This window comes from Haliaeetus albicilla, chromosome 19 (genome assembly GCF_947461875.1).
Source record: "Haliaeetus albicilla chromosome 19, bHalAlb1.1, whole genome shotgun sequence".
NCBI lineage: Eukaryota > Metazoa > Chordata > Aves > Accipitriformes > Accipitridae > Haliaeetus > Haliaeetus albicilla.
In genome coordinates, this window is record NC_091501.1 from 439,374 (window position 1) to 453,061 (window position 13,688).

Below are 13,688 nucleotides of genomic sequence, written 5' to 3' on the forward strand. Positions count from 1 at the left end.
CCACGTCTGCAACTTCCAGCCGATGGGGCCTTTCATGAGAGAGCCCCTCTGAGATTCGGGGAAAGCGAGGCTTTTGGAGATGCGTGGTTTTCTTCCACCTCACTGGCTTTTTATCTCTTTCGTGAAGCTCTGGAGGCTGTAAGCTACCTTACCTAATGGATCTCTATTAGGTTGCAGCAGTGGAGGCCGATTGGACATGTCCCGGGCTCCAGCTGCCCTCCTTAGCCACGTTTTCAAAAACTTTGGCTTTTGCCAGCTTCCAGATGGGAAGCGGTTGGGGGCCTGCCAGGGTCCAGGCTTGGTGACCAGGGAGAGGCTATTTTATCCCTTAAATTCCTCCTGCAGCAAAACACAGCAGCGTTTCACCCTCACTGTGGGGGAAGCTGTTTGTGCAAAGCTCTGGCCCGAAACATCATGTCGCCATGATGTGCGGGGAGGAGGATGATGGTGTGTTTCCTCCCCCTGTGCGGCACGTGGCACAGCATTCTCCCACCTGAGCAGCTCGCAATGGTGTCACGTCCCACCTATGGCGAGGGGGGAGTGACTCACTCAGATTCGCAAATCCCCTCAGTGTGGATTAAAGTGAAATAGCACTTGAAGTTCGTGCATAAACATCAACTTTAATGGGAAACTTCTATAGCAACAAATATTCCACAAACGATGGCACTTTCACAACTAGATCTACCTAAGCTATGCAACTTTATGGGAGGTCAAGGTCGGCCTTGCATTACTTAACCATTTAAACTATAACTTAGAGACTATTTAGAAGAGGGGCAAGAGATAGAGACAGAAACAGAGAGAGAGAGAGAGATCATCAGTCCTCGATCCAGTGTTGGACCTGCCAATGGGGGTGTTCGTTGGGGAGAGCCCCCTGAGAACTTGTCCTTCCTTCTTTTACACCTAAAGTGTCCGCCCCTGTAGATGGGGATTTGTTGTCATTGAGCAGGTGCAGTGTGTGCTCAGGAATGTTCCAGAAATGAATTGGTGGTCTTGACATGCACAGTTCATGTCTCTGGAAATGGGTCGATGGGTTGTCAGGGAGTTGCTTCTCCCTCCCTGTAGGCATGACTGCTATCTGAGCCTTCTTCCTGGAACGTGTGTTGTGCCTCTTCTCATGGTTGCTTAAAGTAGGGAAGTATGACTTTGGAGAAGCACGGTGCTACCCCCGTGGGGCCCTCTCCTCCCGACATATCCTCCTGTTTACGCAGCTCCAGCGCTTTTACAGAGGCCATTTTTCTCCACCAAAGTTTTTTAACAAACGTTTGAGACATTGGCTATAATTTGTCAGACCACCACAGATGGCCAGCTCTGGCCCTGCGTGCCCACGGGAGGCTGCCCAAGCCCTCAGCCGGGGCAGTTGTCTCTGCAGGAGCTCCACGTTGGTGTGAGACCCTCAGCCTGCCACCCATGGTGGGGCAGGTAATGGATGGGTCCTGGGGACAGGCTGGTCCACAGGGCTTCAGCGCTGGCCTGAAGGAGGCACCCATCAGAGGGAGCTGAGCCTCCCCAACCTGTTTAATCCCACCTCCATCATTACGATGTCTTTTTGTACCACCGCTTGCCTGGGGGCTGGGGTCTTCTCCTGTGCCGGCACTGAGCCCCATCTCCCAGATCAGGGTACCAACAAGGCAAGGCAGGATGAGGCAGAGTCCAGCCTCTCTTTCCTGGAGCATGGAGGGACTGATTTGCCCAAGGAGACCCTGGTGGTTCTGGATTTGCTGCCCTTCCCTGGGGCAGGACGCGGGACTGTCTGGAGAGGACAAGGCTGCAGCCACAGCTCCCACATGTCGCTGCCCCTCGCCCCAGCCGCCCTTGTCCCAGGCTGCACAGCACGCCAGTGCTGGGCAAGGGGCTCGATGGCGCCTCAGTTTCCCCCACCCTGCTCTTGCCACAACAGCCCCAGAGCAGGGAAAGCAAATCCTGCCCTTCTGGGGAGAGGACCCAGCAGTGAGGATAAATATCATCGTTATGGGCGGCACCAGCCAGAGCGCAGAGCAGGGGGGGCACGTCACCCAGAGAAGCCCAGACTTTGAAGCCCAAACAAGGGGCCGTTTAGCAGCTTGCTAAAAATCACCATGGCTCTGAGGAGGACGTGTTTCTGGGGGTGCCCCAGCAGCCCCCTGCTTCGCCCATCCGGCGTCCCCCCTGTGCACGTGTCCCCTCGGGGGGTGCCCTGACTCTGACACAGGGCTGGGGCTGCCGCTCCCCTCCCTCCCCAGCTGTGGGGCTGCCGGGGAGCATCCCACCGCCCCGGGGGCCGTGTCCGTCCCCCCCCCAGCACCCCGAAGGGCCAGCCTGCCGCCCCGCAGCTCCCTCCGGGGAGGGTGGGGGGGGTCTCGCAGCGGGGGCGGAGGGGGTCGCTCAGGGGGCGGGCGGGTGCCCGCGGCGGCAGCCCGACGGGGAGGGCGGGCGTCCTGCCGCCCGGTGCCGGCGGGGGAGCCTGGCAGAGGACTCGGTGAAGGACCTTCTCCGGTTTCCTCGGGAGGCTGTCAGGCGGCGAGGGAGCCGAGCCCCCCGCGCCTCGCTGGCCGCGCCGGCTCCCTCCCCCCGCCCTCCTCCTCCTCCTCCTCCTCCTCCTCTTTCTCCTGCTGCTCCTGCTCCTGCTCCCGCTCCTCCCGCCCGGGTGCGAAGGGCTTTCGCGGCTTTTCCCTTTCCTTCCCCCCCCTCCCCTCCGCCTAGCGCGGTGCCGGCAGCCGCGGGGATGGGGCGGCCGCCGCTCCCCCGCCCGCCCGCCCGCTCCCGCCCGCCGCCGCCCGCCCTCCCCGGCCGGCGGGAGGTGGCGGCTCTGCCCGGCCGCCCGCCTCGCCCCCTGCTCTGAATTGCTGCCCCTCGGCCGAGCTGGGGAGAGGCGGGGAGGGGGTACGTCCCCTCGCACTTCCCCCCCCTTTCTCTCCCCATCACCCCCTTTTTTGCCCCCCCCCCATCACCCCCTCCCCAGCCCGTTTCTCCTCCGCCGGGGCTCTTCGGCGGCCATGCGGCCGGTCCCGGGCGGGCGGCTCTAACTCGCCCCCTCGCCCGGATGGCCCCCCGGAGCCGCGGGCGGATGGAGCCGAGCTACGTCGTGGGCATCTGCTGCCTGGTGCTGCTGGAGCCGGGCCGGGTGTGGAGCGGCGAGCGCAGCACCGGGCGGCCCGGCGAGAGCGGGAACGGCAGCCAGGCACCGGCGGCGGAGCCCACGGCCCCCGCGCCCACCGGGGCGGCACCGCCGGCGGGGGACCGCTGCCGCGGTTACTACGACGTGATGGGGCAGTGGGACCCGCCGTTCAACTGCAACGCCGGCATCTACCAGTACTGCTGCGGGACCTGCGGGTACCGCTTCTGCTGCCAGTTCAAGCCCGGGCGGCTGGACCAGAGCGGCTGCTCCAACTACGACACCCCCAACTGGGTCAACACGGGCCAGCCGCCCGCACGGGTGGACGAGACCCCCGAGGACCCCACTCGCGACAAGACCAACATGATCGTCTACATCATCTGCGGCGTGGTGGCCATCATGGTGCTGGTGGGCATCTTCACCAAGCTGGGCCTGGAGAAGGCGCAGGGTCCCCAGACGGAGATGACTGTCTCCAGGTAAAGGGGTCCGGTCCCCCCCCACCTGCCCTGCTCGATTCCCCCATGGGTGGCAGCCCACATCCCCAGCCCCTTGCGTAGGGCGAGCCCCTGCTTCACCCTAGGGCTGCCAGGAGGGTGAGGTGATCCCCAAAACCCCCGTCCTGGCATTCTGAGACACCGGGGGGGTGGGTTGGCTGCAGCCCCCCAACCTGTCCCGGCAGGGAGGGCTGCCAGCCAGGACAGCCTCCATGAGAAGGGGTGATCGTACACCCATCCCCTCTCAAAGTGACCTGCTCCATCCCTTGGGGAAGGCTGTCCCTGCCTCCTGAGAGCCATCCCCATCGGCCAGTGGGGTGGGCAACATGTGAGCTGTAGGATGTGGCTTCTGCCCCCCCCAAAACAAAGCCGTGGTTCCCAATGTGCGAGGGAGGCAAGACTGGGTCCGACTGTGCGTGGGTGACTCGGGACCGCAGTCCCTTGGGCTCAGCCTCGCTGGCAGTGGGGGGGAGAGGAGATGGCAAAGACAGCTTGGCTGTAGCTGCTGCGCTGCCTCGTGCGTGTGCATGCATGTGCACATGCGTGTGTGTACATGGGTGTGCACGGTGCCTGCCTCTGTGCACCGGGGTGGGACGTCACCCTTGCGGGGGGGACTGTGCTGCACACCCCTGGGGCTCAGCCTCCAGCGTAAAGTTGGGCAGCCTCCCCCTGGCCGCCGCGCCCTGCGGCTCCAGCCCCTGGCTTTTCAGCCCACTCCTGGGGCTGAGTGTGGGGCTGGTGGGAGGGAGGTTGGGGTGTCAGGCACACTTCAGCATTGGGGACCCCTTCCACGTCCCCCTGCTCCTGCCCGGCTCCCATGGCTGTTGGTGCGTCTTCCCCTCTCCCTCCCATACCAGTCTTGGCTCCAGATACACGCTTCTCACCCATTTCGGCCCACCCCCCTTGCCACACAGCCTCCCCCCCATCTCCCAGCACTGAGGTGTCACGAGCGGCCCGGCCTCAGCCCCACCAGCTTCCCTGGGGGCAGCGGGGTCCTGTGCCTGATGCTGGGGCATGTGGGGACAAGCAGGAGCGGCAGGTGACACCCCCACCCCGGCGTAGGGTGGGGCAGGGCGAGGCAGGGCGGGGCAGGGCAAGGCAGGATGCACAGGCAAGGCCAGGCAGGGCTGGTGGCCCCAGCACCCAGCCATGGCTCCGTGGCCTTGCTTTCCTGTCAGTGTCGTGTTGTACAGCTCCTTCACTTAAGTAGGTTTTTTTTCTCCCTCCTTTTTTTTTAATTTCTTTCTTTTTTTTTTTTTTTACCAATCACATTCAATGAGTTTAACACTTCAAAGTGGCTGCCGGCAGTTCCAGCCTCCCTGGCGCAGCTCTGCCCCTGCGGCTCTGACTCAGAGCTGGCCCTCCTCAGCCTCCCCCCCCCAGCGCACATGCGATGCACACATGTGCACACACACGTGTGTGTACACACACAGAGAGGAGCAGAGCCGGGGCAGGTTCACCAAGGTGGTTGTGCCATGGTCGTGCCATGGGTGCCCTGAATCAAAGAGGGAGGGATGGAGAGGGGACCCAGCGAGGGCTGCAAGTGCAGCGAGAGGGGCTGGCGGCTGAGCCAAATCCAGCACCTTGCCGAGCAGCGGGATGCATGTGCTACTTCGCGTCTTCCCAGTGAGGACATTGAACCTGGCGATAAACCCATTTTTATGCCATTTTGTTCAGGGATTTTAGCTTTAAAAAAAAAAAAAAAAAAAAAAGGCAGGGCTGGAGGAAATTATTTCACCGGGACAATCAGGGAGCCGCCCTGATTGTACCTCCCCAGCACAGGCACCCTCTCTCCTTCCCCTGGGGCACCCACTTCCCCCTGCCCGCCTGGGGCTTGGGCAGCCACTGGGTGCTACACCCCAACTCCGAACCTGCTGCACCCCATCCCCAGACCCACCCTGCTCCTTGCACCCACCCAGGGGAGCAGAGGCTGACTCCCCTGCTTGGAGGAGGGTCGTATCCGGGCATGGGTGGGGGTCGCAGGGCCCTACTGAGCCATGCGAGGCACTTTTGGGGGGATCCATGCTGTGGCTCCCCCACCTTGGCAGGGAGCCTGGCTGGGTGCTGCTGCGAGCCCATGCCTCCCCACCCCGCATCGCCTGAGGAAGCGCTGGCACCTTGACAGGATCAATATGGCCTCTGCCAGCCTCCCTGCCTCTCAACTCCCTTTCCACTTGCCCGCCGCTGCGTCTTTTTTTGGTCTCCCCCCCACCTCCTGGGAAGGAGATACTGTGCTTGGGGAGGGGTTGGCCCCCGGGATGCCTGGACTCGGGTCCTCATGCCCTGCCTGCAGGTCTTTCTTGCCTTCTTCCATCACCAGCTGCTGGCGGGACTGCTGCCACTCACCAGGTGGTGTTTTCTGTGGTTAGCCTCAATTCTGTGCCGCCGGAGCCATGTGTTTCCCCAAAGCTGCACATCTTTTGGGCATTGACATATGGACTGGGAGAAGGCGAGTTTTCCTTGCCCGCCTTTGTGGGACAAAATCAGAAGGGCACCTCCATCACTGCAGAAGTCAGGAAAGGTCTCGCCATCTTCCATGCCCTGTGTCCTTCTGCATAAGCCATGAACGGCTCCCGGTCCACGGGGATGGTGACCAGCAAGCCACAGCAGGGCAGGAGCAGTACATTGGGTACAGAGCCCCGGGCAACAGGAAAGGCACCAGGTGAGCGCAACCTTTTGGGTGCCGGGCTGATGGAGACAGTGCCAGGGGCTGGGTACATGGCACGGGCATCCGAAAAGGGATGCTGTCGCCTCCATCGCGCTGTGTGCCCCGTCAGCCTGGGCAATACGTTTCATCATGGTGCCTCTGAGAGAGCAGGGCTATTTCTAGCTGCCTCATCCCCATACCCACGCATGGTCCAAGGCATGGGCAGTGCCACCTCGTCTCCCTCCCGGAGCCTCAGGTAGGAGCTTCTCATTTGCTCCTCGGGCACCGCATCGTGGCCTCAGGCCAGCTCCCTGTTGCACGGCTGGCTCGGTTTCCATTCCCATCCCTCCCTCCCACCAGGGTTTTTCCGCTCCTGGGGAGCGCTGCCTGCTGCCCCAGGATGGCTCCTGCTGCCGCTGCTTGCAGGCTTCCCCCTTGGAGGGGGGAAGGTCAACCACTTCTGCACCTCCAGGCATCGTTTGTCATGGTCCTGGTCCTGGTCCGAGCCCAGGAAGAGCGACCAGGCATAGAAACCTCACCAGCTCCTCCCAGATGGAGACACCTGAGCTGCCCGTTCAGTCCTGGCTCGCTGCAGCCCTCATCCAGCTTGTCCTGAGACCCCCACGCCACAGCCACATCCAACATGGCTTCTCCCAGCTTTGCCTGCCGGTCCACCCAGGGGAGCAGGCGCCCAAGCGGCTGCAGCTACCTGGAGTGTCCCCCCTCCCCATCCGCCTTCTTCCCGCAGGGCCTTATGGCAGCTCCCGCAAACCCCTCTCCTTCCTGCTCGGCTCACGCTTGGCAGCCATCCCTGGCATTCGCTCAGCCTGGCCAAACCCTGCGTTGAGTCAGGAACACCTGCCCATGTTTTTCTTCAGGGCCCGGATCTCCAGGGACATCGGGTCCTCGGGGGCCGCCGGGATCTGGCTGTGCCCATTGCACAACAGCACGGATGCGCCCCAGACCTCTCCCCAAAACCTCCTGGGGGGCGTTGCAGGTTATGGCTGGGGTGACCATCCTTATGGGACGAGTTGGGCGAGGAGCAGCCTCCTGGGGGGCAGCGGGGATGCTGGAGAGGGACAAAACAGCCGGTGGGAGTGGGTGCCCTGGCAGCCACAGTAGCCGAGTGCCCGATGCTGGCTTTTCACTCTCTAGGTCCCCCTGTGCTATTTGGGATCCCAAAACCCAGCCCTGCTGTGCATTCAACCGCCCCGGGTGTTTGGCAATGCTCCAGTCTGCGGCCAGACCTGCGGTCAATGCCCGCAGTACCAGGTGACTAGACCTGAAAAGGTGTTTGCAGGCAGCATGGCGAGTCGTTATGTGCCACCCTGGCTCTCCAGGGGACGAGAGAGGGGACCCAGCTCTTTCAGGGAGTGACATCCAGACCCCTGTCCCCAGACCGGACACGATGTCCAGCCAGGCTCACTCCCACTGCCCAGTGCTTTGCCCAAGCTCCGTTACCCCTTGCTGCAACTCCAGTTTTGCAAAGGTGCCTTGCTATCCCCAAGCCTTCCTGAGCATCCCTGAGTGTCCCAGCCCTGCCGTGCGGGTGTCCCACGCTGCCTGCACTGCTCAGTTGCATGGATGGGCACCCCCTGCCCCAAGCAGATGCACCATAAGCCATGGGAAATGTCCCCCCTGGGAAGCGAAGGTGACACTCTCGCTGGGTGTGGAGGTGGCATGGCCGGCCAGGGTGCCAGCCCACCTGCAGCCACAGTATGCCGTGTGCCTCTTCCACCACCGCACCTCTGCTCCAAACCTCACTGTCCTGCTCAGCAGGCAGCTGCCACCTTCTGTGTCCCCTCCAAGGGTTATTCGCTCCAGCTCGGGGCAATGTCACTTTGCCTGTCACTCCATCATCTCTCCTCTCCGCTGGAGGCTGTGCTCCTGTCTCCTCCCCATTGCTCCCTGTCCCCTTGCCCAGGACTTGCAGCTGCTCTCCTGTTGGGCTTGCCGGGTGTGAGGCTTGGGCCTCCCAAAAGCAGGTCACCACCCCTGGGCCGGCGTGCTCTGCCAGGCCCTGGGTCCTGCTCCCACATGGGCACCTCCACTTCACGTGCCGGTGGCTCCCCTGAGGATGGCTTGGGAGCACGGAGCGCTGCGTACCGGCTCCTGCCACAGAGCTGTCTTGGCCTCCGTCATCACAGCTCCCGGATCTGCCTCTCTGCTTGGTCTCAGGGCTTGCGCCAAGCTGGTTTGGGGAACCTTGGTTGCACCCATTGGCAGAACCAGGCTTGCGGAGGTGGCTGCATGCCTGGTCTGTCAGCGGCTGTGCTCAGGCAAGCTGGTGGGCAAGCAACCACATGTGGCCTTATGCGCTCAACATCCATGGCCATGGTGGTGAATGGAGGCCTCAGTGGTGCCGCTCGTTAACGTTTTTTTGCAGATGAGCAGTGCAGGTTTAAAGGCACATCTGCCCTGTGTACACCACTTCCATCTGCACCCTGGAGCTGTCTTGGTGCCACAGACCACCGGGTGACCTAGGGAGATGTGGCCTGACCTTCCCCAAGCTCCCCAGTCATGGGACTAGGCTGGGGTTCATAAAAACCCCCAAAACATGTACAATGAGACATCAGCTCCTCAGCACGGTGTCACCCTTCAGATCCACCTCCCCTGCACCGCGCTGCCTGGGGACAGGGACAGGAGGGGGGTGCAGCCCCCAGGGCCCTGCTGGCAGCCCCGGCCGGCGGCATGGCTCATGGTGCAAGGTGGGGGGTAAGTCTGGGTATTGCCGGGCGCTGAGGGCTCATGCATACTTCTCACCTTAGCAAAATAGCTCGTTAAGAGCTGCTCGTACCATTATTGTTAATTGTTATCGTCCACACACCCCGGGCAGTCGGCGTGGAGGGCAGGCTTACGAGAAAGAGCAGTGATGGATTTATGTGGAGAGGAAGTCACAGATAAAGGATTGCTCAAGCTTCATAAACAGACCCGAGGAAAAAAAAAACAACAGAATTTAAAAAAATAGGTCAAATCACATTGAACTTCCTGGTGAAATGCCTGTTTGAGCGCTGGCCCCAGGGACAGGCGAGAGCAGGCAGCGGCCAGTGGGGAGGGGGCCAGCAAGCAGTGCACCCCGGGGAAGGTGGGAGCTGACGGGGCGGCAGCCCCCCGGGTTGACAGCCCCTGCCCACGGCCTCGGGGGACCTGCCTCCCCCCTGCCCTGCCTGGCCACAGCCCGCTGCCCCCCCCAGGCTTGTGCCCAGAGCTTTTCTGGGTGCAGCACCCGTGGCCAAAGGAGCCTGGCTGGGCCCAGAGCTGAGGTCAAGTCGGCTGCAGGAGGGCTCCCGGGGAGGTGTGGGGTTTGAATAGCTGCAGGATGGAGGTGCCACAGCCTCCCCGGGCGGCCTGGCCCAGTGTTTGACCACCCTCACCAGCAGGTTGTTTATTCTGTTTAAACAGAATTTCCTGCGTTCCGGTTCGCGCCCGTTGCCTCTTGTCAGCCTGGCGCTGTCCTCATTGCATCCTCCCTTCGGATATTCACATGCGTTGATAAGATCCCCCCGAGCCTTCTCTTCACACTGAACGGTCCTAGCTCTCTCAGCCTCTCCTCACAGGAAAGATGCTTCACGCCCTTCATCATCTTTGTGGCCTTTTGCTGGACCCTCTCCAGTATGTCCATGTCTCTCCTGTACTGGGGAGCCCAGAGCTGGAGCCAGCACTCCAGGTGTGGCCTCCCCAGTGCCGAGCAGAGGGGAAGGATCACCTCCCTCGGACCTGCTGGCAACGCTTTGCTTAATGCAGCCTAGGAGACCATTTCGTCGCCTTTGCCCCAAGGACACATTGCTGGCTCATCTTCAACTTGGTGTCCACCAAGGAGCCCCAGGCCCTTTTCTGCCAAGCTGCCTTCCAGCTGGTCAGCCCCCAGTATATACTGGTGCCAGGTGTTATTCCTCCCTCATTTCAATTTCTTCAGCTCCATGAGGGTCCTGTTGGCCCATTTGGAGATTAAGTGATCCCGGGGCAGGGCGGGGGAGTGTTACCCAAAGCTCCCCAAGAAGGATGTGAAATGAACCCAAAGGGCAAGCGACCCTCCCTTGTAGCTTTGCTCTTGCCATCGCCCTGTGATTGTGACTGGATCCAAACTGGGAGGGAAAATGTCCCGGGAACAGCCCTTGGGGCCCCTGGATTATCCACACCCCCAGGCATAATGTATTGCTTTCGCTGTTGTTCTCGCTGCCTTCCCTGGCAATTCCCTGCACCAGGCTCACTGGGCTTTTGAGCACTCCAGAGCCATGAGCTGACATATCCACCAAGCCAGGATTATTCCCCCGCTTCCTCTCCAATTTGCATTTATGCACGTTGAGTTTAATCTGCTGTTTTATCGTCCAGCCACTTGCTAACCGTGAACTCCTGCTGCAGCTCCCGGTGCGTGTCTATGAGCCAGCCAGAGCCTTCGAGGCGCGAGGCATGCTGACAGTGAGCCAGGGATTAGGGAGACAAAAAAAGCCCTGAGTGGACACCCCTGCACCCTTGCAGTCAAGCAGGGCTGGTCTCTGCAGGGGGAATGGTGGGTCCTTTCATGGTGAAGCCCCACACCAGCAGGAGCATCCCATCCTGCCCTGGGACTTGCTGCTGAAGGCTGCAATGCCACAGGGGCATGCCCCGCTCCAGCACTGCCAGTGTGCCCTGCTCCGGCACCAGCGGCATGCCCCACTCTGGCACTGCTGGCGTGCCCTGCTCTGGCACCACTGGTGTGCCATGGTGGGACTGCGGCATCTCTGTCCATGAATGTTAAACACAATAGGGCTTTATCTTATGTAATGGTGTTTAATGTTTAATGCTGTTACTTATAAGGAGGGCGTTACGCAGAGACAGCGCGTGTGCCGGGGGCTGCCGCTAGTTTATCCTCCTCCCCAAAGAGGTGCAAGTGGCCTCTCTAATCCCTTCCTCGGGGTCTTCTCTGCTTTGAAGGAACTCGAGTGGAAGTGTTGCCTTCTGTGTCGTCCCCCCCCGCCATCAGGCTCTCACTCTGGGGGAGCATCCCCGAGGTGTTGCTCCGGCTGCCGGCAGTTCGGGTTCCTCCAGCTCGGTTGGTTGTACCCTTGCAGCCCGCTCAGAGCCTGCATCTCCCTCACTGCCCTCACCCACTGATGCTCCCAGCCCTGGGAGGGCTCAGACCCAAATTCACTGCTGGCAGGGGCTCGCCAGCCCCCTTGCAAAAGCTGCGTTGGGAGCCTGGGTACTCTCCTTGCTCCCAGCAGCCGTGTCCTAGCCACAGGCTGCCTGGCTCTGCCTCCAAAGAGAGGGGGTTCAGGGCTGGGACACATTGGTGGGGCCAGGGGAGTGGGGTATCGCCCTAACGGCCCTTCGCCCCCTCCCCAGGACGCTGACGGACCTGCTGAAGCAGCCGGGCCACGGCCCCTCTGAGCACATGGACGGCCTCATGGGGGGCGTGCAGGTCCCTCTGGGCGAGGGGCTGGCCCGAGGGCCCCCCAGGAACGGCACAGGTAAGGCACCGGCGCGGTGGGGAAGAATAAGCTCCCTTGGGTGAATAAAGGCAGCGGGAGGGCGCTGCCTGTGGCTGAGCCCCCCTGCCCACCTGCCTCTGCCCCCGCAGACAAGCCGCCCCTGAACAACGCAGTGGCCATAGCCCCCCCGCTGGGGCGGCCCCACAGCCACAGCAAGCGCCTGCCGCTGGCCAGCAGCCTGGCCCTGCCGGCCCCAGCCTACGCCGCCTACGCCGCCCTCAAGGCTGGAGGTGAGTGCCGCTGCTGCGTGGGCAGGGATGGTGGCTGGGGTGGGACGTGCTCTGTGGAGCCCGCGGGCGGGTGGGGAGGGGCGTTGGGCTCGCAGAGGGGCGCGGGCAGGACCAGCACCCCCGTCCCCCAGGGCGGCTGCTCACGGCAGAGGCTCTGCACTGCCCCGACGGCCGGCTGCACTGCCCGGCCAACCGGCGACCAGGATCCCCCGTGGACACGCTGCACTCCCCAGCCAATCAGAGCTCAGGATACCCCCACGGATCTGCTGTACTCCCCAGCCAATCAGGGCTCAGGATCCCCCCCCCCCCCCCCCCCGTGGACCCGCTGCACTCCCCAGCCAATCAGATCTCAGGATACCCCCACGAATCCACTGTACTCCCCAGCCAATCAGAGCTCAGGATGCCCCTGTGGATCCACTGTACTCCCCAGCCAGTCAGAGCTCAGGATCGCGTACGGACACACTGCACTGATCTCCCCAAACCCTACGGCACTGCCCAGCCGATCATCGGCGCCTAGGATCTCCCCAAACCCTGCGGCACTCCCTGGCCAACCTGCAGACGAGATCCCCCCCGCTCCCCAGCCAATCGGCGCCCGGGATCCCCCCACGCTGGCAGCAGTGTCCCCGGGGGGTGACGCCCCACCCCTGTCCCCACAGAGTGCGCCCCCGAGGACGCCTGCAGGTGGTTCGGGGGGCCGGAGGTGCCCCCCGCCGGCGCCCTGCCCTTCCCGCCCGCCGAGACCCCCGAGGGCTGCCCCCCGCCTGCCGCCAAGGCCAAGGGCCCCAAGCTGCCGGGGGGCCCGGTCTTCCCCGGGGGCTGGGAGGGGGGCCCCCCTCGCGGCCCCCGCCGGCCCGGCCTGGCCGCCCTGCGCCCCGAGGGGCCGCCTGAGGCCTTCGGCCCCGCTGCCCCGCTGTACAGCCAGCCCGCCCGGCACCTCGCCACCAACAGCAAGACCGAGGTCACCGTCTGACAGCTGGCGCCATCAGGGGACCAGGGCTGTCCGCTCGCCTGAATGTCGCTGACGGCCTCCCCCCGGGCTGGCCCGCTGGAGCAAAGCATCGAGACGGATGGCCGTGGTGGGGGACGCGCCGTCCTTCCTCTCCCGGGGATGGGGGCCGCTGGCTGCGCTCCACCGTCGAGGAGGCACTGTGGGCCTGACCGTCCCTCTCATCTGGGCAACAAGTTTCAGCCGTTCTCGGCCCTTCCCATGATAGAGGCTGAGCCGGGGGCACGTTGGCTGAGCAGCGCACTGCTCGGGGGACGGGGGCCGACGCTGGACAGACTACAGCTCCCAGGGATGGGGGGAAACATCCTGCTGGGGCCAGGCACCCCCGGGACCAGGTGGGGGAAGAGCAACGGACTCAAAGCGTTGTCCTGGCACTGCCAGCAGAGTCCCAGCAGCCTCTTTCCCTCCCCAGCCTCCCTTTCCCCAATGCTCTAGCCTCCACCTTGTCAATAAACAATACATTAAACTGTACGGCCTGGGTATGGATTGGCTGGGGGACCCCACACTGCTCCCAAAACCCCAGCTCCTTCCCCCAGGCAGCGAAGCCCATTCCCACAGGGCCCGGGGAACCCCCCCAATGGGGGAAGTGGTGGGAACACAGCTTCCAGGGCCAATGGCAGACCCCTTGGAGCAGCTATGCGAAAACCAAACAGATCTCCTCTGTCTGAGGTTTAATGGTTCTGACAGTTTTACCAGGGGGAGCAGAGAAACAAAGAGATGGAGCGAAAGGACATTGTTCCGAGCAAGGT

General features: G+C 62.9%; 1 protein-coding gene across 1 annotated transcript; it reads left to right on the forward strand.

Annotated features, from left to right (window-relative positions):
* The first annotated feature begins 2,430 nt into the window (after positions 1 to 2,430).
* SHISA8 (shisa family member 8) lies at positions 2,431 to 13,410 on the forward strand. The gene is made up of 4 exons (XM_069807098.1): positions 2,431 to 3,567; positions 11,558 to 11,682; positions 11,793 to 11,933; positions 12,590 to 13,410. The coding sequence occupies exons 1-4, from the start codon at positions 3,020 to 3,022 to the stop codon at positions 12,901 to 12,903; spliced, it is 1,128 nt and encodes a 375-aa protein (XP_069663199.1). The 5' UTR covers positions 2,431 to 3,019; the 3' UTR covers positions 12,904 to 13,410.
* The last annotated feature ends 278 nt before the right edge of the window (positions 13,411 to 13,688 follow it).

Bases quoted from the DNA above. Each gene is read 5' to 3' on its own strand.
- SHISA8 (XM_069807098.1), top strand. From the start codon at position 3,020: ATGGCCCCCCGGAGCCGCGGGCGGATGGAGCCGAGCTACGTCGTGGGC. The intron at 3,568-11,557 runs GTAAAGGGGTCC...CCCCCTCCCCAG, and splicing joins ACGGAGATGACTGTCTCCAG to GACGCTGACGGACCTGCTGA. The intron at 11,934-12,589 runs GTGAGTGCCGCT...CTGTCCCCACAG, and splicing joins CGCCGCCCTCAAGGCTGGAG to AGTGCGCCCCCGAGGACGCC.